Source organism: Nerophis lumbriciformis, linkage group LG20 (assembly GCF_033978685.3).
Source record: "Nerophis lumbriciformis linkage group LG20, RoL_Nlum_v2.1, whole genome shotgun sequence".
Lineage (NCBI taxonomy): Eukaryota > Metazoa > Chordata > Actinopteri > Syngnathiformes > Syngnathidae > Nerophis > Nerophis lumbriciformis.
In genome coordinates, this window is record NC_084567.2 from 14,059,720 (window position 1) to 14,087,500 (window position 27,781).

Below are 27,781 nucleotides of genomic sequence, written 5' to 3' on the forward strand. Positions count from 1 at the left end.
AAACACATTTAACTTTATCACCTGATATGATCAATAATACACCCCAACAAACACATTTAACTTTATCACCTGATATGATCAATAATACACCACAACAAATACATTTAACTTTATCACCGGACATGATCAATAATACACCGCAACAAACACATTTAACTTTATCACCTGACATGATCAATAATACACCACAACAAACACATTTAACTTTATCACCTGACATGATCAATAATACACCACAACAAACACATTTAACTTTATCACCTGACATGATCAATAATACACCACAACAAACACATTTAACTTCATCACCTGAGATGATCAATAATACACTACAACAAACACATTTAACTCTATCACCTGACATAATCAATAATACACCGCAACAAACACATTTAACTTCAACACCTGAGATTATCAATAATACACTACAACAAACACATTTAACTTTATCACCTGACATGATCAATAATACACCACAACAAACACATTTAACTTCATCACCTGAGATGATCAATAATACACTACAACAAACACATTTAACTTAATCATCTGACATGATCAATAATACTGTTTGGGTGCCGTGTACTGGAAGGACTCCTTCCCTTGGTCTTGGTCCTGGTCTTGGTCCAGGCCAAACAAGGAGGCCAGCTTGGCACTACAACAAACACATGTAACTTTATCACCTGACATGATCAATAATACACCACAAAAAACACATTTAGCTTTATCACCTGACATGATCAATAATACACTACAACAAACACATTTAACTTTATCACCTGACATGATCAATAATACACCACAACAAACATCCATCCATTTTCTACCGCTTATTCCCTTTTGGGGTCGCTGGAGCCTGACATGATCACCTGACATGATCAATAATACACCCCAACAAACACATTTAACTTTATCACCTGATATGATCAATAATACACCCCAACAAACACATTTAACTTTATCACCTGATATGATCAATAATACACCACAACAAATACATTTAACTTTATCACCGGACATGATCAATAATACACCGCAACAAACACATTTAACTTTATCACCTGACATGATCAATAATACACCACAACAAACACATTTAACTGTATCACCTGACATGATCAATAATACACCACAACAAACACATTTAACTTTATCACCTGACATGATCAATAATACACCACAACAAACACATTTAACTTCATCACCTGAGATGATCAATAATACACTACAACAAACACATTTAACTCTATCACCTGACATAATCAATAATACACCGCAACAAACACATTTAACTTCAACACCTGAGATTATCAATAATACACTACAACAAACACATTTAACTTTATCACCTGACATGATCAATAATACACCACAACAAACACATTTAACTTCATCACCTGAGATGATCAATAATACACTACAACAAACACATTTAACTTAATCATCTGACATGATCAATAATATACCACAACAAACACATTTAACTTTATCACCTGACATGATCAATAATACACCACAACAAACACATTTAACTTTATCACCTGACATGATCAATAATACACCGCAACAAACACATTTAACTTTATCACCTGACATGATCAATAATACACCACAACAAACACATTTAACTTCATCACCTGAGATGATCAATAATACACTACAACAAACACATTTAACTTTATCATCTGACATGATCAATAATATACCACAACAAACACATTTAACTTTATCACCTGACATGATCAATAATACACCACAACAAACACATTTAACTTTATCACCTGACATGATCAATAATACACCGCAACAAACACATTTAACTTTATCACCTGAGATGATCAATAATACACTACAACAAACATATTTAACTTTATCACCTGACATGATCAATAATACACCACAACAAACACATTTAACTCTATCACCTGACATGATTAATCATACACCGCAACATACACATTTAACTGTATCATCTGACATGATCAATAATACACATTTAACTTTATCACCTGACATGATCAATAATACACCACAACAAACATCCATCCATTTTCTACCGCTTATTCCCTTTTGGGGTCGCGGGGGGCGCTGGAGCCTGACATGATCACCTGACATGATCAATAATACACCCCAACAAACACATTTAACTTTATCACCTGATATGATCAATAATACACCACAACAAATACATTTAACTTTATCACCGGACATGATCAATAATACACCGCAACAAACACATTTAACTTTATCACCTGACATGATCAATAATACACCACAACAAACACATTTAACTTTATCACCTGACATGATCATTAATACACCACAACAAACACATTTAACTTTATCACCTGACATGATCAATAATACACCACAACAAACACATTTAACTTCATCACCTGACATGATCAATAATACACCGCAACAAACACATTTAACTTCAACACCTGAGATTATCAATAATACACTACAACAAACACATTTAACTTTATCACCTGACATGATCAATAATACACCACAACAAACACATTTAACTTCATCACCTGAAATGATCAATAATACACTACAACAAACACATTTAACTTTATCATCTGACATGATCAATAATATACCACAACAAACACATTTAACTTTATCACCTGACATGATCAATAATACACCACAACAAACACATTTAACTTTATCACCTGACATGATCAATAATACACCACAACAAACACATTTAACTTTATCACCTGACATGATCAATAATACACCACAACAAACACATTTAACTTCATCACCTGAGATGATCAATAATACACTACAACAAACACATTTAACTCTATCACCTGACATGATCAATAATACACCGCAACAAACACATTTAACTTCAACACCTGAGATTATCAATAATACACTACAACAAACACATTTAACTTTATCACCTGACATGATCAATAATACACCACAACAAACACATTTAACTTCATCACCTGAGATGATCAATAATACACTACAACAAACACATTTAACTTTATCATCTGACATGATCAATAATACACCACAACAAACACATTTAACTTTATCACCTGACATGATCAATAATACACCACAACAAACACATTTAACTTTATCACCTGACATGATCAATAATACACCGCAACAAACACATTTAACTTTATCACCTGAGATGATCAATAATACACCACAACAAACACATTTAACTTTATCACCTGACATGATCAATAATACACCGCAACAAACACATTTAACTTTATCACCTGAGATGATCAATAATACACTACAACAAACATATTTAACTTTATCACCTGACATGATCAATCATACACCGCAACATACACATTTAACTGTATCACCTGACATGATCAATAATACACATTTAACTTTATCACCTGACATGATCAATAATACACATTTAACTTTATCACCTGACATGATCAATAATACACCGCAACAAACACATTTAACTTAATCACCTGACATGAGCAATAATACACCACAACAAACACATTTAACTTTATCACCTGACATGATCAATAATACACCACAACAAACACATTTAACTTTATCACCTGACATGATCAATAATACACCACAACAAACACATTTAACTTTATCACCTATATATATATATATATATATATATATATATATATATATATATATATATATATATATATATATATATATATATATATATAATGTGTTTGTTGTGGCATATTATATATATATATTTATATATATATTTATAAAAAGGTGGAAATACAAAAACACACACACACACACACACACACACACACAGTGCAGGGATAGTAACATATAACAATCTAATATATACATTTGTATTTCAAACGCAGCTTCATAAATCCGAAGAAAAGTTGTTTTGCTACAAGGGTCAGTAAAAAAAAAAAGCTGTGTACCAAAATGGCCCCGGGGCCACACTTTGGAGGCCCCCCAAGTTATAGTATCTTATGTGTCCAATGATACTGAGTTAGTGTTGCAGATACATGGACTCCAACGAGTGTGCTTCGGGACGCAAATGAACTCGAATGAACTAAATCGTGTTTTATTGTGTCTTGTAAACAGGCTAAACACATGCTAGCTAGCTAGCTGAGCTCGATGGCTAACATTCATAATACTCACCCGCCTGACGGTAACAAGAAATCTCCATCTTCATCGTCTCCAGCAAACATACTATGAGTTAAAAGCCAAGTGGAATCAAATAAAAAAAAATAAAAAAAGATCCTGTAGTGATCGGACTAGTTATTATACAGTTTTACTTGGTGGAAGGGTTGAGTTGTTCTTCCTGGTTGTGTGGACGTCAGCTGACTTCCCACCTGATTCAGATGCAACTTGTCAGAACTACCGCTAGATGGCGGAAGAGACGAGGCTGTGCCGTCCTAAGGTTTTTCGATTATTACTGCATGTTTTGAAAATGGCACTTTCGACAAATTCCAGAGCAAAGATCAATGGATAGATACATCGTATGAAAATTGTTTATGAAAAGTATCAATGTTGTTTCAAAAGATCACCAAAGCAATACCTCTCTCCTTAAAATCTATGGTGACTCAGGATGTTTTATATTCAAATACTACCCCTTTGAGAAACATTAATATTGAAGATGTTCATTTCTGTGATGAAAAATGTTACAACAAATATATGAGGGCAGTTTTAGTGAAATAACATCTACGGTCCCAGTGAGTGAATTATAAATGTATGCGCTGAAAAAAAAAACCGATCAATGGATACATCATCAACATACAATATTATAAACTATATTAATACAAGACCAAATAAGAATAAATGGAGAACTTTACATGAATAAAAAGAAACCAATAAAAAATACAACAAAGAGAGCTTGCCCAGAAAATGAAATCTAATGAACAACTTAAGGGTTGTCTTCAGTCCTTAAACTATTTTTTTCTTCTGTATTTACAGCAGTTTTGTTGTTGTTGTTGTTGTTGTTTTTTGCATTTATAATTTACACAAAATTCAAGACACTTTCAACACCAAGGAAAGAAAACAAAAGCAAATACAGATAGAGTATTAAATATTAATAAATAATAATAATAATAATAATAATAATAAAAAATATGAAAAACAAAAACAAAAGACAAAAAGAGCTACCTAAATCACTTTAAATGTTTTTAACAAATATATAAATTTAAGGGCTTTTGTACTCTTAATCATCCTCCAAGATTTGACTGATAATCCATCCATCCATCCATTTTCTACCGCTTATTCCCTTCGGAGTCGCGGGGGGCGCTGGAGCCTATCTCAGCTACAATCGGGCGGAAGGCGGTGTACACCCTGGACAAGTCGCCACCTCATCGCAGGGCTAATTGTAAACCAATAAGCCAATTAGAAAATGTAGGCCTTACTTTCATAAATCGACATTTATGTAGAAAAAATTGCTTGGAGCATAATAATGTTGACAAACATTTCTAAGTTACAGTCGTTTATAAAAATACCAAATAATAACTTAAAGGTTTTCTTCCGTACTTAAATTATTATTATTGTCCGTATTTACAGCAGTTGTCAGCACTACCAACACCTGGATATTGCACACACAAGCTGTTACGGAATATTTGAAAGCAATAAGGTTTTTTTTCTTTCTTTTTTATCGAACAATTAAACACAAATACAGCACACATTGACGATAGGTATCTCAACATTACCGACATCCTCCAGGCTGAGCAATCAACAGACCCCCAAACAAAAAAAACGTCAAATAAAGCAAAATAAGAGACAATCCTAACATCTAGAAAAAAACAAAAAACTACAAAAACATTGGGTTTATCAACAAAAACTTACATTTTTACAATGCAGCCAATAATTTAATTTTTTTCTCTCTATTTTTTACTATTTTCCCAATATTTTTTTATTAATTTGAAATCATTAATTTCATAGGAGAATTTGGGTGTTACTTTCTGAAATCAACTTTTACGTATAAACTATTTCATGTAATACGTCATCTATTAGTTACTCAGGTCACATGACGGTACCGGAACAATTAAAAAAAAATTGAACAAAGAACATGCATATACAAACACATTGAAGCACTTCCAATATAATTCAATCAGCAATTAACATTATATATAAATCAAATTCACACAATTTTCATACTAACAAAAACTGTTAAATACGGTAAAAGTAATTATAAAGGGCAATGCAGATGAGATTAAAGTAAATTCTGTATACTTGGGGGGGGGGATATATATAACTAAACTAAATTAAAAAGGGCTTATTTAAAATAAGTGAACGTTCTCCAATAAAAAAATAACAGTTTGAGTACTTTTTCATTTTTTAATTGCTATCCAAGATTTTTATATTAATTTGAAGTCATTAATCCAATGGAGGAAATCTTGGTTCCACTCTATAACATCGACTTTTGTGTCGGTACCGGAACCAATGTGAGGGAACTCAATTGTGTGGGACACAGGATGTGATGACATTTGAGCGAGTAAAGCTGTGAAAACGAACTTGTGTAAGCCTATGGCTTTGCACTTAGTTACATATATATATATATATATATATATATATATATATATATATATATATATATATATATATATATATATATATATATATATATATATATATATATATATATATATATATATATATATATATATATATATATATATATATATATATGTATGTATATATATATATATATATATATATATATATATATATATATATATATAGATACATATATGTATGTATATATATATATATATATATATATATATATATACATATATGTATGTATATATATATATGTATATATATATTTATATTTATTATAAATTATTTATAAATTGCTACATTTACAAACAATTGAGAAATAATAATAATCAAAATAAGTACAAAAACAGTACAAAACAGCGCCAGAGGGTTGTAAACTCAATAAAGTAACTAAAATAGAATGAAAAAAAAAACAAATACAAAAAAACATTAAAAAAAAAAAAATATATATATATATATATGTATATATATATGTATATATATATATATATATATATATATATATATATATATATATATATATATGTATATACATATATATATATATATATATATATATATATATATATATATTTATACATATATGTATATATATATGTATATATATATATTTATATTTAGTAACTAAAATAGAATGCAAAAAAATGCAAATAAAATACAAAAATATATATATATGTATGTATTTATATATATATATTTATATATGTATATATATATTATATATATATATATATACAGTATATATATATTTTTATTTTTATTTTTATTTTTTAAATATCTTGCATTCTATTTTAGTTACTTTATTGAGTTTACAACCCTCTGGCGCTGTTTTGTACTGTTTTTGTACTGTTTTTGTACTTATTTTGATTATTATTATTTCTCAATTGTTTGGAAATGTTGCAATTTATAAATAAAGGTTTATAAAATAAAAAACAAAACAAAAAAAATGTTTTACAAAGGAGCAGATAATATTACAGTTTTGAGGAAAACAATAAATGTATTTACTGGGGGGAAAAATAAGGACAAAAAACAAGAAGCTTTATTTTGTGTAATATATTGTAACATTTTAACACAAACTATTAAGTGATAGGTTGAGCACACATCATAATAGAATGTACTTATTTTAATGAAATAAAAAAGCTCGAGTAAAGTAGGTTTTTCGTAGTCCATGTTACATTCTCCCATACAGTAGGTGGCAGTACGCGCCTTTTGAGTCCTAACATACGAAGGAGACAAAAAAGAAGAAGAAAGTGTGCATTGAGGTGGGAAATACTGGTTTGCTAAAAAAAAGTGTCTTCTCTTTTGTGTTTCTTTGGGGGGGTTTTAAAGCAGATTAATAAATGGAGAGCAAATTGTTCGGCGGGCTTCCTGAGCTTGGGATATCTAACGGCGAGGACCTCAAAGAGACTCTCACCAACTGCACTGAGCCACTCAAAGCTATCGACCAGTTTCAGGTATTCATGCTTCACACTGCGTCATGTTTGGCAAAGTGCTGCACAAAACTACTTTAAATGTTCATAGATTGCGAACTCGCTGCTTACCACCTAATCAATTCATGCTGAATTGACATGTCACTTATTGCACATCTTCGTTTTCATTTTGAATTAAATTAAAGAACCAATGATTGTCACACACACACACACACACACACACACACACACACACACACACACACACACACACACACACACTAGCTGTGGTGAAATTTGTCCTCCGCATTTGACCCATCCCCTTGTTCACCCCCTTGGAGGTGAGGGGAGCAGTGAGCAGCAGCGGTGGCCGCGCTCGGGAATAATTTTGGGTGATTTAACCCCCAATTCCAACCCTTGATGCGGAGTGCCAAGCAGGGAGGTTTGATTGATTGATTGAGACTTTTATTAGTAGATTGCACAGTACAGTACATATTCCGTACAATTGACCGCTAAATGGTAACACCCAAATAAGTTTTTCAACTTGTTTATAAGTCGAGGTCAACGTTAATCAATTCATGGTATAAATATATACTATCAGCATAATACAGTCATCACACAAGTTAATCATCATCAGTGTATATACATTTAATTATTTACATTATTTACAATCCTGGGTGTGGGATGTGGAGGGGTTTGGGGTGGGGGGGTTAGGTTTGGTTGATATCAGCACTTCAGTCATCAACAATAATATCATCTGAGAAATGGACATTGAAACAGTGTAGGTCTGACTATAGTGAGCTCAGAAAAGCATAAGAACAAGTATATACATTTGATTATTTACATTTGATAATTACAATCCGGGGAGGTGGGATGTGGTGGGGGGAGGGTGTTAGTCAAGGGTTGAAGTTGCCTGGAGTTCTTTTAGTGCGCTTTTGAAGGAGGGTAGATAATGGGTTCCATTTTTATAGTCTTTGGTATGACTTGGCCAGGGTTCGAACTCACGACCTTCCAGTCTCAGGGCGGACACTCTAATCACATAAAATAATTTATCCAATGACTCAAATAACGGCTCGCTGCAGTCCTCGTTGTATGCACGTGGCTTTTTAGGAAGATAATGAGAAATCCTAGTCAGGAAGGTGTGCAACAATGTGATGTCATGACCGCAGATGGAAAATGGCATCCTCCTGCCAACCCTCCAGTCGGCTCTCCCCTTCCTGGACCTGCACGGGACACCCAGGCTGGAGTTCCACCAGTCCGTCTTTGACGAGCTCCGGGACAAGCTGATGGAGAGAGTCGCCACCATCGCCGAGGGCAAGGAGGACGACAGGTAGCACAATCCTCGGCCGTCTCCCAGCAGGACTTTGTGAGCAGGTCTTTCTCGCAGGTACGGCAAGCTGGAAGAGTTGCTGGAGAAAAGCTTCCCGCTGGTCAAAATGTCCTCCATCCAGCCGGTGGTCATGCAGGTGCTGAAACATCTACCCAAGGCAAGTCTTCCTAAGGTCTACACCTGTCCCTCTCATGGAATCATGCCAGATACGCCAGATGATAGGGCTGAAAACTGTTATCACCGTATACGTTTTTTAATATTGGTCGATATCGATAATTATTTATATTTTTATGACCTACGGAAAATATTTACCAGGAGAAAGTTTAATATCAACATTTTCATTTAAAACGTTTTATATTCCCCTCAGCTATCGAGGCAGAAAGAAAATGAAACGTCATCACAAGCATGGGAAACAAATCACACTTAACAATAACCTCTTTACGGTGCAAACATAAGGAATATTTAAGAAATGTGTCAGGTTCAAACACTGATGACATCTATTAAACAAGACAAGAAGCAAGGAATTAAACAGAGACAGAATTAAATTTGGCTCAATTGAGGAGAGCGCGTACACCTGTACCCTTGTACAGTGTTCCAACACGCTCTGGCAAAAGATTGTACGTCTCCTCTTTTATTTGGACTTTCCCTGATTACATGGCAACAGCTGTTTCTAAGGGACGGGGGTCGTAAACAGCCAGCGCCTTTGGTTAAAACAGTTCAAAGAAAAGGTCGTAAAACAGTTCAAAGAAAAGGTCGCCTGGAGGGGAGTCTGGTCCTGCTTCCTCTCTGCTTTGTAGTTCTTGGGTCAAGACAAAATCTTTCTGTGGATTACAATACATGAAAGAAACAGAACACCTTCATGTTGCTTCCCATCCTACACAGTGGAGTTTTACAAGCCTTCTTCTTGGTAGGTTCAAAGACAGCTTTTGTCTTCTCGCCGGGAACTCATTGAAACACAAAGTTTTGTGATAACTTAGATACATTTATTCTGACAAAATGCTCATTAAAATGTAACAAAATAGTGCAAAGTGTGTAAATGTGAACTTGGAGAAACCTGAGAAGGAACATTTTTTTAGCAGGTTTAGTGGCAGGAAGTTACCTTTGTGTTAGTCTGTGTAACATTATTTTGCCCTGTTATTTTTATTAAAGTATGGAAAGGAATTTATGCTATGCAGTAATTATTATTTAAATACTATTGGACCAAATTATTATTTTAAAATATCACATTTGTTATATTTTGTTATCACTTCAGCCCCTACCTGTTGTTTCTGTACATCCCAATAGCGAACGGACGTGTGTTTGAAAGAAAGGATGAGCAGTGAAGGACTGCGATCCGTTGGGAAAACCCCCAAAAAGTGCCGTACTGTGGAAGTGGCTTTTCATCTTTTGTTCACTATTTCTTCGCTCTCATTTTTTATTTATTTCGCTCTTTACAGAGAAATCCACAGCGAGACTTTTTAATGCATTCTAAATGGTAAATAAATATCTAATCATTGAGTCAACAGATGGAAAATGTCAACAAGGGAGAAGTACAGAGCGCCAATAAACCTTAAAGGCACTGCCTTTGCGTGCCGGCCCAGTCACATAATATCTACGGCTTTTCACACACACGACTGAATGCAATGCATACTTGGTCAACAGCCATACAGGTCACACTGACGGTGGCCGCATAAACAACTTTAACACTGTTACAAATATGGGCCACACTGTGAACCCACACCAAACAAGAATGACAAACACATTTCGGGAGAACATCCGCACCGTAACACAACATAAACACAACAGAACAAATACCCAGAACCCACTAACTCTTCCGGGACGCTACAATATACACCCCCCGCTACCCCCTACCTCCCTAAATCCCGCCCCCCAACTCAACCTCCTCATGCTCTCTCAGGGAGAGCATGTCCCAAATTCCAATCTGCTGTTTTGAGGCAAGTTAAAAAAAAAAAAAAAGCACTTTGTGACTTCAATAATAAATATGGTAGTGCCATGTTGGCATTTTTTTCCATAACTTGAGTTGATTTATTTTGGAAAACCTTGTTACATTGTTTAATGCATCCAGCGGGGCATCACAACAAAATTAGGCATAATAATGTGTTAATGCCACGGCTGTATATATCGGTATCGTTGGATATCGGAATCTGTAATTAAGAGTTGGACAATATCGGATATCGGCAAAAAAGCCATTATTGGACATCTCTAATTTTTAGACAATGTGATTTGCCTGAGCGGCTTGGAGACCCCGAGAGTAACAAGCGTTTGCCTTGTTACCTTTCCATTAAGAAAAATAAACTAGATTTTAGTGTAAGTTTGCTGGTTTCAAGAAATGTAATGTCAAGATTATGGCACTAGCATTTACTTAATTTAAGAACATTTTTCAACATATTGAGAAAAAAGGTCTCGTATTTGTTTTTTTCCATCAAGAAAAGTGCACTTGTTATTAGTGAGAATATACTTATTTTAAAGGCCTACTGAAACCCACTACAACCGACCACGCAGTCTGATAGTTTATATATCAATGATGAAATCTTAACATTGCAACACATGCCAATACGGCCGGGTTAGCTTACTAAAGTGCAATTTTAAATTTTGCGCAAAATATCCTGCTGAGAACGTCTTGGTATAATGACGCCTGCGCGTGACGTCACGCGTTGTAGAGGACATTTTGGGACAGCATGGTGGCCAGCTATTAAGTCGTCTGTTTTCATCGCAAAATTCCACAGTATTCTGGACATCTGTGTTGGTGAATCTTTTGCAATTTTTTCAATGAACAATGGAGACAGCAAAGAAGAAAGCTGTAGGTGGGAAGCGGTGTATTGCGGCAGGTGTTGTGCCGGATAACGCACCCCCGCCGTAGAATGCACCCCTTGACTGGTGTGCCGTACAACACAGCCGGTGTTTCATTGTTTACATTCCCGGAAGATGACAGTCAAGCTTTACCATTGGCCTGTGGAGAACTGGGGCAACAGAGACTCTTACCAGGAGGACTTTGAGTTGGATGCGCAGACGCGGTACCGTGAGTACGCATGCAGCTGCGGCTTCCAAACATTTGATCGCTTGCCCGTACGTGCGTGCCGCTATGTGCATGTCACGTACGTAACTTTGGGGAAATATATGTGCTGTATGAACTTTGGGGAGGTGAACGGTACTTTGGGCTGTGGGATTGAGTGTGTTGTGCAGGTGTTTGAGTTGTATTGGCGGGTTATATGGACGGGAGGGGGGAGGTGTTTGTTATGCGGGATTAATTTGTGGCATATTAAATATAAACCTGGTTGTGTTGTGGCTAATAGAGTATATATATGTCTAGTGTTTATTTACTGTTTTAGTCATTCCCAGCTGAATATCAGGTCCCACCCGCCTCTCACAGCATCTTCCCTATCTGAATCGCTCCCACTGCCCTCTAGTCCTTCACTCTCACTTTCCTCATCCACGAATCTTTCATCCTCGCTCAAATTAATGGGGAAATCGTCGCTTTCTCGGTCCGAATCGCTCTCGCTGCTAGTGGCCATGATTGTAAACAATGTGCAGATGTGAGGAGTTCCACAACCTGTGACGTCACGCGCATATCGTCTGCTACTTCCGGTACAGGCAAGGCTTTTTTATCAGCGACCAAAAGTTGCGAACTTTATCGTCGATGTTCTCTACTAAATCCTTTCAGCAAAAATATGGCAATATCGCGAAATGATCAAGTATGACACATAGAATGGACCTGCTATCCCTGTTTAAATAAGAAAATCACATTTCAGTAGGCCTTTAAGGTATTTTGGGGTTCATTGAGGTTAGCTAATTTTACTTATTTTGGGAAGTCTTGACAAGCCACATTTTCTTGTTCTATTGGCAGATAATTTTGCTTAGTTCAAGTAAAATACTCCTAATTTTTCTTTTTTTTTTCTTGTTTTTGAACGCTGACATTTTGCAGTGCAGTGATGGGTGCAAGACTTGAAATAGTCTGTAAACCAAAATAATGCTCCATATTGCAGCCAATATTTAAGAATGTGACAGTTCTCTGCCGTGCCTGCAGGTCCCTGAGAAGAAACTGAAGATGGTGATGGCGGACAAGGAGCTGTACAAGGTGTGTGCTGTGGAGGTGAAAAGGCAGATCTGGCAGGACAACCAGGCTCTCTTTGGGGACGAGGTGTCCCCGCTCCTGAAGCAGTACATCGTGGATAAAGAAGCGGCGCTGTTCAGCAGCGACCTCTCCATCCTGCATAATTTCTTCAGCCCATCCCCCAAAATGCGACGTCAAGGCGAGGTGCGTGGACACACGAGTACGTTCAAAGCCATCGCCGCGGTTTAACCGTCCATCTGATCTTTGGTCCCGGAAGGTGGTCCTGAAGCTGACGCAGATGATCGGGAAGAACGTGAAGCTGTACGATATGGTGTTGCAGTTTCTGCGGACGCTCTTCCTGCGGACGCGGAATGTTCACTACTGCACGCTGAGGGCCGAGTTGCTGATGTCCCTCCATGACTTGGACATCAGTGAGATCTGTTCTGTAGACCCCTGTCACAAGGTGCCCAGACTTGAGTCTTTTTTCCTTTCACAAACATGCATGCACCTTCGAGACCAGGGCTGTCCCAGCATGTTCCAGCCAGGGCCGCAAACATACAAGTTGATACACTAGATCAGTGGTCCCCAACCACCGGGCCGTGGATCGATTGGTACCGGGCCGCACAAGAAATAAAAAAAGAAAAACAAATAAAACATTTTTTTATTTTTTTTATTTTTTATTAAATCAACATAAAAAACACAAGATACACTTACAATTAGTGCACCAACCCAAAAAACCTCCCTCCCCATTTACGCTCATTCACACAAAAGGGTTGTTTCTTTCTGTTGTTAATATTTCTGGTTCCTACATTATATATCAATATATATCAATACAGTCTGCAGGGATACAGTCCGTAAGCACACATGATTGTATTTTTTTTTTAGACAAAAAAAAAAAAAATACCACCATGCACCCCCCCCCTGTCTGTGGGACAAATTTTCAAGCGTTGACCGGTCCGCAGTTACAAAAAGGTTGGGGACCACTGCACTAGATGAGAATTTTAACGCCAAACGGCAGTCATATAACTTGATATTTGACACATGCTAACTGTTAGCATGCTAACTTTTTCTTTAGCTAATTTTGCATTATTACACTTCCTGGTCATATAACTTTGCGCTTTACACATGCTCACTGTTAGCATGCTAACTTTTTTTTCCCACCCAATGTTGCATGAATTTGCTTCATAGTCGTATAACTTGATATTTGACACATGATAACTTTTTTTTTTTTTTAGCAAATTTTGAATGAACACACTTCCTGGTCATATAACTTGGTGCTTTACACATGCTCACTGCTCGCATGCTAACTTTTTTTTTTTTCAGCTAATGTTGCATGAATTTGCTTCATAGTCGTATAACTTGATATTTGACACATGCTAACTTTTTTTTTTTTAGCTAATTTTGAACGAACACACTTCCTGATCATATAAGTTGGTGCTTTACGCATGCTCACTGTTAGCATGCTTTTTTTTTTTCTTGCTTTTTTTTTTCTTGCTTTTTTTTATAGCAAATTTTACATGATTACGCTTCATAGTCATATAACTACTTGATATATGATACATGCTAACTGTTAAGATGTTAACTTTTTTTTTTAGCTAATTTTGCATGAACACGCTTCCTGGTCATATAACTTTGTGCTTTACACATGCTCACTGTTAGCATGCTAACTTTTTTTTTCAGCTAATTTTGCATGAATTTGCTTCATTGTTGTATAACTTGATATTTGACACATGCTAACTTTTTTTTTTTAGCAAATTTTGAATGAACACACTTCCTGGTCATATAACTTGGTGCTTTACACATGCTCACTGCTAGCATGCTAACTTTTTTTTTCAGCTAATGTTGCATGAATTTGCTTCATAGTCGTATAACTTGATATTTGACACATGCTAACTTTTTTTTTTTTAGCTAATTTTGAACGAACACACTTCCTGATCATATAAGTTGGTGCTTTACGCATGCTCACTGTTAGCATGCTTTTTTTTTTTTCTTGCTTTTTTTTATAGCAAATTTTACATGATTACGCTTCATAGTCATATAACTACTTGATATATGATACATGCTAACTGTTAAGATGTTAACTTTTTTTTTAGCTAATTTTGCATGAACACGCTTCCTGGTCATATAACTTTGTGCTTTACACATGCTCACTGTTAGCATGCTAACTTTTTTTTCCAGCTAATTTTGCATGAATTTGCTTCATTGTTGTATAACTTGATATTTGACACATGCTAACTTTTTTTTTTTTAGCAAATTTTGAATGAACACACTTCCTGGTCATATAACTTGGTGCTTTACACATGCTCACTGCTAGCATGCTAACTTTTTTTTTTCAGCTAATGTTGCATGAATTTGCTTCATAGTCGTATAACTTGATATTTGACACATGCTAACTTTTTTTTTTTTTAGCTAATTTTGAACGAACACGCTTCCTGATCATATAAGTTGGTTCTTTACGCATGCTCACTGTTAGCATGCTTTTTTTTTTTCTTGCTTTTTTTTATAGCAAATTTTACATGATTACGCTTCATAGTCATATAACTACTTGATATATGATACATGCTAACTGTTAAGATGCTAACTTTTTTTTTCAGCTAATTTTGCATGAATTTGCTTCATTGTTGTATAACTTGATATTTGACACATGCTAACTTTTTTTTTTTAGCAAATTTTGAATGAACACACTTCCTGGTCATATAACTTGGTGCTTTACACATGCTCACTGCTAGCATGCTAACTTTTTTTTTTCAGCTAATGTTGCATGAATTTGCTTCATAGTCGTATAACTTGATATTTGACACATGCTAACTTTTTTTTTTTTAGCTAATTTTGAACGAACACGCTTCCTGATCATATAAGTTGGTGCTTTACGCATGCTCACTGTTAGCATGGTTTTTTTTTTTCTTGCTTTTTTTTATAGCAAATTTTACATGATTACGCTTCATAGTCATATAACTACTTGATATATGATACATGCTAACTGTTAAGATGTTAACTTTTTTTTTAGCTAATTTTGCATGAACACGCTTCCTGGTCATATAACTTTGTGCTTTACACATGCTCACTGTTAGCATGCTAACTTTTTTTTCCAGCTAATTTTGCATGAATTTGCTTCATTGTTGTATAACTTGATATTTGACACATGCTAACTTTTTTTTTTATAGCAAATTTTGAATGAACACACTTCCTGGTCATATAACTTGGTGCTTTACACATGCTCACTGTTAGCATGCTAACTTTTTTTTTCAGCTAATTTTGCATGAATTTGCTTCATTGTTGTATAACTTGATATTTGACACATGCTAACTTTTTTTTTTTAGCAAATTTTGAATGAACACACTTCCTGGTCATATAACTTGGTGCTTTACACATGCTCACTGCTAGCATGCTAACTTTTTTTTTCCAGCTAATGTTGCATGAATTTGCTTCATAGTCGTATAACTTGATATTTGACACATGCTAATTTTTTTTTTTTAGCTAATTTTGAACGAACACGCTTCCTGATCATATAAGTTGGTGCTTTACGCATGCTCACTGTTAGCATGCTTTTTTTTTTCTTGCTTTTTTTTATAGCAAATTTTACATGATTACGCTTCATAGTCATATAACTACTTGATATATGATACATGCTAACTGTTAAGATGTTAACTTTTTCTTTAGCTAATTTTGCATTATTACACTTCCTGGTCATATAACTTTGTGCTTTACACATGCTCACTGTTAGCATGCTAACTTTTTTTTTCAGCTAATTTTGCATGAATTTGCTTCATTGTTGTATAACTTGATATTTGACACATGCTAACTTTTTTTTTTTTGCAAATTTTGAATGAACACACTTCCTGGTCATATAACTTTGTGCTTTACACATGCTCACTGCTAGCATGCTAACTTTTTTTTTTCAGCTAATGTTGCATGAATTTGCTTCATAGTCGTATAACTTGATATTTGACACATGCTAACTTTTTTTTTTTTAGCTAATTTTGAACGAACACGCTTCCTGATCATATAAGTTGGTGCTTTACGCATGCTCACTGTTAGCATGCTTTTTTTTTTTTTCTTGCTTTTTTTTTCTTGCTTTTTTTTACAGCTAATTGTACATGATTACGCTTCATAGTCATATAACTACTTGATATATGATACATGCCAACTGTTAAGATGTTAACTTTTTTTTAGCTAATTTTGCATGAACACGCTTCCTGGTCATATAACTTTGTGCTTTACACATGCTCACTGTTAGCATGCTAACTTTTTTTTTCAGCTAATTTTGCATGAATTTGCTTCATTGTTGTATAACTTGATATTTGACACATGCTAACCTTTTTTTTTAGCAAATTTTGAATGAACACACTTCCTGGTCATATAACTTGGTGCTTTATACATGCTCACTGCTAGCATGCTAACTTATTTTTTTCAGCTAATGTTGCATGAATTTGCTTCATAGTCGTATAACTTGATATTTGACACATGCTAACTTTTTTTTTTTTAGCTAATTTTGAACGAACACACTTCCTGATCATATAAGTTGGTGCTTTACGCATGCTCACTGTTAGCATGCTTTTTTTTTTCTTTTGCTTTTTTTTCTTTTTCTTTTTTTATAGCTAATTTTACATGATTACGCTTCATAGTCATATAACTACTTGATATATGATACATGCTAACTGTTAAGATGTTAACTTTTTCTTTAGCTAATTTTGCATTATTACACTTCCTGGTCATATAACTTTGTGCTTTACACATGCTCACTGTTAGCATGCTAACTTTTTTTTTCAGCTAATTTTGCATGAATTTGCTTCATTGTTGTATAACTTGATATTTGACACATGCTAACTTTTTTTTTTAGCAAATTTTGAATGAACACACTTCCTGGTCATATAACTTGGTGCTTTACACATGCTCACTGCTAGCATGCAAATTTTTTTTTTTTCAGCTAATGTTGCATGAATTTGCTTCATAGTCGTATAACTTGATATTTGACACATGCTAACTTTTTTTTTTTTAGCTAATTTTGAACGAACACACTTCCTGATCATATAAGTTGGTGCTTTACGCATGCTCACTGTTAGCATGCTTTTTTTTTTTAAATTTTTATTTTTTTAAAATTTTTATTTATAGCTAATTTTACATGATTACGCTTCATAGTCATATAACTACTTGATGTATGATACATGCTAACTGTTAAGATGTTAACTCTTTTTTTTAGCTAATTTTGCATGAACACGCTTCCTGGTCATATAACTTTGTGCTTTACACATGCTCACTGTTAGCATGCAAACTTTTTTCCCCAGCTAATTTTGCATGAATTTGCTTCATTGTTGTATAACTTGATATTTGACACATGCTAACTTTTTTTTTTAGCAAATTTTGAATGAACACACTTCCTGGTCATATAACTTGGTGCTTTACACATGCTCACTGCTAGCATGCTAACTTTTTTTTTCAGCTAATGTTGCATGAATTTGCTTCATAGTCGTATAACTTGATATTTGACACATGCTAACTTTTTTTTTTTTAGCTAAATTTGAACGAACACACTTCCTGATCATATACGTTGGTGCTTTACGCATGCTCACTGTTAGCATGCTTTTTTCGTAATTTTTTTCGTTTTTTTTTTATAGCTAATTTTACATGATTACGCTTCATAGTCATATAACTACTTGATATATGATACATGCTAACTGTTAAGATGTTAACTTTTTCTTTAGCTAATTTTGCATTATTACACTTCCTGGTCATATAACTTTGTGCTTTACACATGCTCACTGTTAGCATGCTAACTTTTTTTTCCAGCTAATTTTGCATGAATTTGCTTCATTGTTGTATAACTTGATATTTGACACATGCTAACTTTTTTTTTTAGCAAATTTTGAATGAACACACTTCCTGGTCATATAACTTGGTGCTTTACACATGCTCACTGTTAGCATGCTAACTTTTTTTTTCAGCTAATGTTGCATGAATTTGCTTCATAGTCGTATAACTTGATATTTGACACATGCTAACTTTTTTTTTTTTAGCTAATTTTGAACGAACACGCTTCCTGATCATATAAGTTGGTGCTTTACGCATGCTCACTGTTAGCATGCTTTTTTAAATTTTTTTTTAATTTTTTAATTTTTTTTATTTATAGCTAATTTTACATGATTACGCTTCATAGTCATATAACTACTTGATATATGATACATGCCAACTGTTAAGATGTTAACTTTTTTTTTAACTAATTTTGCATGAACACGCTTCCTGGTCATATAACTTTGTGCTTTACACATGCTCACTGCTAGCATGCTAACTTTTTTTTTTTCCAGCTAATTTTGCATGAATTTGCTTCATTGTTGTATAACTTGATATTTGACACACGCTAACTTTTTTTTTTTTAGCAAATTTTGAATGAACACACTTCCTGGTCATATAACTTGGTGCTTTACACATGCTCACTGCTAGCATGCTAACTTTTTTTTTTCAGCTAATGTTGCATGAATTTGCTTCATAGTCGTATAACTTGATATTTGACACATGCTAACTTTTTTTTTTTAGCTAATTTTGAACGAACACACTTCCTGATCATATAAGTTGGTGCTTTACGCATGCTCACTGTTAGCATGCTTTTTATTTTTATTTTTTTATTTTTTTTATTTTTTATAGCTAATTGTACATGATTACGCTTCATAGTCATATAACTACTTGATATATGATACATGCTAACTGTTAAGATGTTAACTTTTTTTTTTAGCTAATTTTGCATGAACACACTTCCTGGTCAAATAACTTGGTGCTTTACATATGCTCACTGCTAGCATGCTAACGTTTTTTCCCCAGCTAATTTTGCATGAATTTGCTTCATAATTGTATAACTTGATATTTGACACATGCTAACTTATTTTTTTTTTAGCTAATTTTGCATCAACACGCTTCCTGGTCATATAACTTTGTGATTTACACATGCTCACTGCTAGCATGCTAACTTTTTTTTCCCAGCTAATTTTGCATGATTTTGCTTCATAGTTGTATAACTTGATATTTCACACGTGCTAACTTTTTTTTTTAGCTAATTTTGAATGAACACACTTCCTGGTCATAGAACTTGGTGCTTTACACATGCTGTTAGCATGCTTTTTTCGTAATTTTTTCCCCCCGCTAATTTTACATGATTACGCTTCATAGTCCTATAACTACTTGATATTTGATACATGCTAACTGTTAAGATGCTAACTTTTTTTTTTAAGCTAATTTTGCATGATTACACTTCATAGTCGTGTAACTTGATATTTGACACATGCTAACTTTCATGTGTGATACAAGCAGTCCTGCAGAGTGTTTACTTGTGTGTGATATCATGTGCGATACAAGCAGTCCTGCAGCGTTTACTTGTATGATATCATGTTCAATACAAACAGTCCTGCAGCGTGTTTACTTGTGTGTGATATCATGTGCGATACAAGCAGTCCTGCAGCGTGTTTACTTGTGTGTGTGTGGTATCATGTTTAATACAAGATGTCCTGGAGAGTGTTTACTTGTGTGTGATATCAGGTGTGACACAAGCAGTCCTCCAGAGTGTTTACCTATGTGTGATATCATGTGCGATACAAGCAGTCCTGCAGCGTTTACTTGTATGATATCATGTTCAATACAAACAGTCCTGCAGCGTGTTTACTTGTGTGTGATATCATGTGTGATACAAAATGTCCTGAAGAGTGTTTACTTGTGTGTGATATCATGTGCGACTCAAGCAGTCCTGCAGAGTGTTTACTTGTGTGTGATATCATGTGCGATACAAGCAGTCCTGCAGTGTTTACTTGTGTGTGATATCATGTGCGATACAAGCAGTCCTGCAGAGTGTTTACTTGTGTGTGATATCATGTGCAATACAAGCAGTCCTGCAGAGTGTTTACTTGTGTGTGATATCATGTGCGACACAAGCAGTCCTACAGAGTGTTTACTTGTGTGTGATATCATGTGCGATACAAGCAGTTTTGCAGAGTGTTTATTTGTGTGTGATATCATGTGTGATACAAGCAGTCCTGCAGCATGTTTACTTGTGTGTGCTATCATGTGCGATACAAGCAGAGTGTTTACTTGTGTGATGTCATGTGCGATACAAGCAGAGTGTTTACTTGTGTGATACAAGCAGAGTGTTTACCTGTGTGTGATATCATGTGCGATACAAGCAGAGTGTTTACCTGTGTGTGATATCATGTGCGATACAAGCAGAGTGTTTACTTGTGTGATATAATGTGCGATACAAGCAGAGTGTTTACTTGTGTGCTATCATGTGTGATACAAGCAGAGTGTTTACCTGTGTGTGATATCATGTGCGATACAAGCAGAGTGGTTACCTGTGTGTGATATCATGTGCGATACAAGCAGAGTGTTTACACGTGCAAAGCTGACAGCCAGTTAACATGTAAATGTCCTCCCATGCTGACAGTTCACATGGTGCTTAGACGCCTGCATCAGAGAAAAGTTTGTGGATGGCAAGCGGGCCAGAGAGTTGCAAGGGTTCCTGGATGGAGTCAAGAAAGGACAAGAGCAAGTTCTTGGGTAAAAAAAATAGAACTCAGCTGATTTTAGAGCAAGTGAGAAGCTGGACATGTGCTGTTCTCTTCAGGGACCTGTCTATGATCCTGTGTGACCCGTTTGCTTCCAACACGCTGGTGCTGAGTATCATGAGGAACCTGCAGGAGCTGCTGAGCCAGGATGCTTTACCCAGGGTGAGCACGCTTCCTGTGGAATGATGGATACTACAAGTTGACTTGGAGATACCATGATTCATCCATTCACAGCCCGGCTGGGTTTTAATTGTATTCATTTGGGTTTTGTATAAACACCAGAATATAGAGCACACCGGTATATAAGCCGCACCCACTAAATTTTAGGGGGAAAATATGTTTCCATGGATTAGCTGCACCGGACTGTAAGCCGCAGATATAAACGTTATGCAAATAGTTACCTACACAGAATTGTTCTGTAAATGTTTATTTAATTGTTTTCAAACGTTGTCTGAAACACAGCAGTAAAACGGCTGATCAAAGAAAACAGAAGTCATGGTCATGGACCCACTAGCTGGGCAAGCTAGCTCTCCAATCAGCTAAACAGACTCAATAACTCCACGGTGACTCTATTGAGGAAAGGTGTGAAGTGAAACAACACAAAAAGAATGCCATTGTGAGTTAATAATACTAACGCAGACACTCGTAAACATGTTAGCATATTAAAGTTAAAGTACCAATAATTGTCACACACACACACATTAGGTGTAGTGAAATTTGTCTTCTGCATTTGACCCATCTCCTTTTTCACCCCCTGGGAGGTGAGGGGAGCAGTGGGCAGCAGCGGTGGCCGCGCCCCCGGGAATCATTTTTGGTGATGTAACCCCCAATTCCAACCCTTGATGCTGAGTGCCAAGCAGGGAGGTAATGGGTCCCATTTTTATAGTCTTTGGTATGACTCGGCCGGGGTTTGAACTCACAACCTACCGATCTCAGGGCGGACACTCTAACCACTAGGCCACTGAGTAGGTCAGCTAATGCTAATAACGATTGCACGTACAAATATGCATGAAAACACTCCTACAGACGTCACACATGGGACGCTTTAGTAAGTAAGAATTGTTTGTTATATTGTAAAACTTACAAATGTTAAAGGGGAACATTATCACCAGACCTATGTAAGCGTCAATATATACCTTGACGTTGCAGAAAAAAGACCATATATTTTTTTAACCGATTTCCGAACTCTAAATGGGTGAATTTTGGCGAATTATACACCTTTCTATTATTCGCTCTCGGAGCGATGACGTCACAACGTGACGTCGCATCGGGAAGCAATCCGCCATTTTCTCAAACACCGGGTCAAAACAGCTCTGTTATTTTCCGTTTTTTCGACTGTTTTCCGTACCTTGGAGACATCATGCCTCGTCGGTGTGTTGTCGGAGGGTGTAACAACACGAACAGGGACGGATTCAAGTTGCACCAGTGGCCCAAAGATGCGAAAGTGGCAAGAAATTGGACGTTTGTTCCGCACACTTTACCGACGAAAGCTATGCTACGACAGAGATGGCAAGAATGTGTGGATATCCTGCGACACTCAAAGCAGATGCATTTCCAACGATAAAGTCAAAGAAATCCAGTGTTTCCCACAGGACAGGCATCGATTTGTGGTGGTGTGGTCGGGGGGCGGGGGGTGGCGGCGGCAGCGGCGATGACCAAGAAGAACGCGGAGTTGGAATATAATTACAACACTTTATGTACATATTTATATACAGATTTGAACAATTAGTTATTCACTGAAATATATTTATTAATTGTGGTTCTTACAAAAAATATATCTTATAAAATATAAAAGCTAAAATGTCTCTTAAAACTCTGCCCCTTTAATTAGTGCATACTAAATAATTAAACTTTAGCCTACTACTACAACCATATTATTTACCAGCAACATAAAGTGAAACCGAGGCAGAGGTGTATGTTTTGTCGTGGTCCTCTCTATAAGGCACATAAGAATATAAATTAGGACCCTTTTCATGAGAAAAGTGCATTTCTGATCTGACCCTGCTTTATTTTTCAGTGTTTGCTGAGTCTCACCTGTTACCCCCGCCCTAATTTTTCTACTTGCCCGACTTGTCAAATCTACTTGCCCCAATATTTTTACTTGTCCTGCCTAGGTTTTTTTCTGGCTGTGTAGTGCTCATGGCTTATATCTTACTAAAATCCTTCCCGTTGACTATTTACAACACTACACAGTATTTATTATTATTATTATTATTATTATCTATAATTACATTTAAATGGTATTGCATACATGTAAAATTAAATGCTATTTCACATTATTTGACCAGTAGCAGTTACACCCATCTGAACAGGTCAGCCACCTGTTTAAAGCCCGATCACAGTTGAAATCTTGAAATGAAGGGCCTTTAATGGCCAAAACATTAACCTGGACAACATTTTAACAGCTGGTTGGCTCAGATTTTATTCTTCTCATTGCATTCACATGCTGCAGTGGACAGTGGACATTTTAGCTTGAGTATTAATGTAGTATCTGAAGCACCGTCTCCACGTGTGTTTATTGACAACAGGATTATAACCTGGACACGTTAGCTCGTCGGTATTGTAACACGTGACTGTTACTACGTGCGTCTGCCCAGGACCCGAGTCAAACAGCTGCGGTGTTAATGAAGCAGCGTCAGGCTGTTCACCGTCAGTGAAACGCTCGGTGAAATCGCGGATTAACGTTAAATATATGACGAGCCGCGAGCGATGCAGCTATAACCTATCTACCTATATTACCCTCGTATTTTGATCCCGTCCGTCCGTCCATCTTCGTCTTCGTCTTCTTCGTCTTCTTCTTCTTCTTCTGGCCCACCAGGTGAATTAAGTGCTATTGGCGGAGTTACAATGCATAGTAGGCTACCGCCACCTACTGCACCGGAGTTGTAACGACAAGGTACATTCACAGACAGAGTCCCATTGCTTTTATGAGCGGTCGAGCGAGTCAAAAGCCGAAAAATCCATTTGTGGCGGACGTAATTCTTTCGTGGCGGGCCGCCACAAATAAATGAATGTGTGGGAAACACTGAAATCTGCCGCCAGACCCCCATTGAATCTGCCGGAGTGTGTGAGCAATTCAGGGACAAAGGACCTCGGTAGCACGGCAAGCAATGGCGGCAGTTTGTTCCCGCAGACGAGCGAGCTAAACCACCCTGGATGTCTTGGCTCACACCGTCCCTTATGCCACCGAAGATGATCAAGAGAAGAATATCGACCCTAGCTTCCCTGGCCTGCTGACATGAGGGTATGTCTGCAGAATATATTAATTGATGAAAATTGGGCTGTCTGCACTCTCAAAGTGCATGTTGTTGCCAAATGTATTTCATATACTGTAAACCTAGTTCATAGTTGATAGTTTCCTTTAATGCCAAACAAACACATACCAATCGTTGGTTAGAAGGCGATCGCCGAATTCGTCCTCGCTTTCTCCTGTGTCGCTGGCTGTCGTGTCGTTTTCGTCGGTTTCGCTTGCATACGGTTCAAACCGATATGGCTCAATAGCTTCAGTTTCTTCTTCAATTTTGTTTTCGCTACCTGCCTCCACACTACAACCATCCGTTTCAATACATGCGTAATCTGTTGAATCGCTTAAGCCGCTGAAATCTGAGTCTGAATCCGCACTAATGTTGCTATACCTTGCTGTTTTTTCCGCCATGTTTGATTGTGTTGGCTTCACTATGTGACGTCACAGGAAAATGGATGGGTGGTTAAAATCAGGCACTTTGAAGCTTTTTTTAGGGATATTGCGTGATGGGTAAATTTTTTTTTAAAACTTCGAAAAATATAATAAGCCACTGGGAGCTGATTTTTAATGGTTTTAACAATTCTGAAATTGTGATAATGTTCCCCTTTAAATGTAGAATCCATGAGGGTAAAAACGCTATGAATGGCTCGAAGTCCGGTTGAAAGGACTAAAAACGGAGGACATCACAGCACCTGCAGTCAGCAAACTTTTCCAAAATATATTGTAAATCTTATGACTGTTAAATGTAGAATTCATAAGGGTAATAACGCTATGGATGGCTAGAAAACGGAACAGCGCTTCTACGTCCAGTTGAAAGGACTAAAAACGGAGGACATCACAGCACCTGGAGTCAGCAAACTTGTCCAAAATATATTGTAAATCTTATGAACGTTAAATGTAGAATCCATAAGGGTCATCATCGACGGTCACTCAAACGAGTTTGACAATCCTCCTGGTAGGGGTGTATCCCTTTATGGAGGATGCCTGTGCGTGACTTTGTTTTACGTGGGGAGACTGGTGCACAGACAGTCACCACACGATCCTTGACAGAATCGGGTCAGGGTCCAGTGGCATGGAGTCCAAGACGACTGGGGACCCTTTTCTGCTGCAGCCTTCATCCGCCATCGCAGCCGTTGTGGTAGTTCTTAAATCTACCGTCTTCCGCCTGCTCCGCCGTTGAGGTCTTCACCGTATCCCTGGCTAGGGGGCAGTCAGGTACTAGGCCTTTGCCAAGGGCCACCTGGGGTAACAGTACTAAAGGGGTTAACCTCCTACTGCCCCAAGACCCCATAGAGGAGCTTCCACTGCCGGATGCACTTTAACGTCATGCCCAGGACACCCATAAGGGTAGTAACGCTATAGATGGCTAGAAGACGGAACAGCGCTTATACGTCCGGTTGAAAGGACTAAAAACGGAGGACATTGCAGCCCCTGCAGTAAGCAATCTCGTCCAAAAGATGGCGCCATAGCACAAATAATAACACACATAATCAGTGTATTTGCTTGTTTTTTTTTTCAAACTATTTGTATTATGGCCGTCACCATTTTCATAAGCAACAGGGTCCAAAAGGTTGGAGAAAAGTAGCGGTTTATAGTCCATAAACGGGGTGAAAAGTCAACACAACGCTGTGTAACGCTGGCGAGGACGCGCGCAAAGCTTCTGAACACTTAAGTGGTTTCCCTGGTAACAAATTGCAGGTAAAGAAGGATTCTTATCTCCTGTACAAGGCAGAACCTTGGCCTTCAAGTGTTGAGGTAGTGGAAGGGTTGAGTGTTTCAAGGATGTTCTCCTGGTGTGTTTGTGATCAGGACAGTCCTGATCTGATGTTGCTTCTAAGGATGCTGTCGCTCGGCCAGGGAGCCTGGGATATGATCGACAGCCAGGTGTTCAAAGAACCTCGCCTGGTACGTCCATGAAGTTAGAGTCATTTTGAAATGGTTGTCTCGGAGCAATTGGAGAGGTTTGGGTGAGCTGATTTGTTCTCCCCTCAGGATTTGGAGCTCATGACCCGCTTTCTACCCGCCATGATGTCGGTGGTTGTGGACGATCACACCTTCAGCGTGGAGCAGAAGCTTCCCAATGATGAGAAGAGCTCGCTGGCGTATCCTACCTCCTTGCCAGACGCCTTCATCAGGTAAAAGAAGGCAAATAGTGTGCAGCACCGTGTATCCTCCATTTATAAACTCTGTTGGTTCTTGAACACGGTTCATGAATGAAAACGAGTTCCCCATAAGAACCCATGAATAATTGGCTCTCGCCTTGACAAAAGTCCCTATTTTAGTAAAATAATGCACACTTTGAAGACACTGATGTGTTTGTTTATTTATATATATATATATATATATATATATATATATATATATATATATATATATATATATATATATATATATTAGGGATGTCCGATAATGGCTTTTTGCCGATATTCCGATATTGTCCAACTCTTTAATTACCGATACCGATATCAACCGATACATACAGTCGTGGAATTAACACATTATTATGCCTAATTTGGACAACCAGGTATGGTGAAGATAAGGTACTTTTAAAAAAAAATAATAAAAAAGATAAATAAATTAAAAACATTTTCTTGATTAAAAAAGAAAGTAAAACAATATAAAAACAGTTACATAAAAACTAGTAATTAATGAAAATTAGTAAAATTACTGTTA

General features: G+C 36.5%; 2 protein-coding genes across 4 annotated transcripts in view; one reads left to right on the forward strand and one right to left on the reverse strand.

Annotated features, from left to right (window-relative positions):
- fkbp15b (FKBP prolyl isomerase family member 15b) overlaps positions 1-4,375 on the reverse strand; it is a 62,276-nt gene extending 57,901 nt beyond the window's left edge. Inside the window, exons 1-3 of one of the 3 annotated variants that reach the window (XM_061980486.1) lie at positions 4,281-4,375; positions 4,144-4,194; positions 569-655 (exon numbers count right to left, since the gene is read on the reverse strand). In XM_061980486.1, coding sequence (XP_061836470.1) covers positions 569-655; positions 4,144-4,193 — 137 coding nt within the window. In that variant the 5' untranslated portion in view covers position 4,194; positions 4,281-4,375. Of the gene's footprint in view, positions 1-568; positions 656-4,143 lie in introns of all 3 variants that reach the window. The other 2 variants (XM_061980487.1, XM_061980488.1) reach the window with 2 other exon arrangements.
- Positions 4,376-7,743: 3,368 nt separating this feature from the next.
- Positions 7,744-27,781, forward strand: part of nelfb (negative elongation factor complex member B) — a 44,404-nt gene continuing 24,366 nt past the window's right edge. The window contains exons 1-9 of the mRNA XM_061980490.2: positions 7,744-7,985; positions 9,110-9,270; positions 9,328-9,427; positions 13,295-13,525; positions 13,599-13,784; positions 21,744-21,856; positions 21,924-22,026; positions 26,918-27,013; positions 27,101-27,243. Coding sequence (XP_061836474.1) covers positions 7,872-7,985; positions 9,110-9,270; positions 9,328-9,427; positions 13,295-13,525; positions 13,599-13,784; positions 21,744-21,856; positions 21,924-22,026; positions 26,918-27,013; positions 27,101-27,243 — 1,247 coding nt within the window. The 5' untranslated portion in view covers positions 7,744-7,871. The remainder of the gene's footprint in view (positions 7,986-9,109; positions 9,271-9,327; positions 9,428-13,294; positions 13,526-13,598; positions 13,785-21,743; positions 21,857-21,923; positions 22,027-26,917; positions 27,014-27,100; positions 27,244-27,781) is intronic.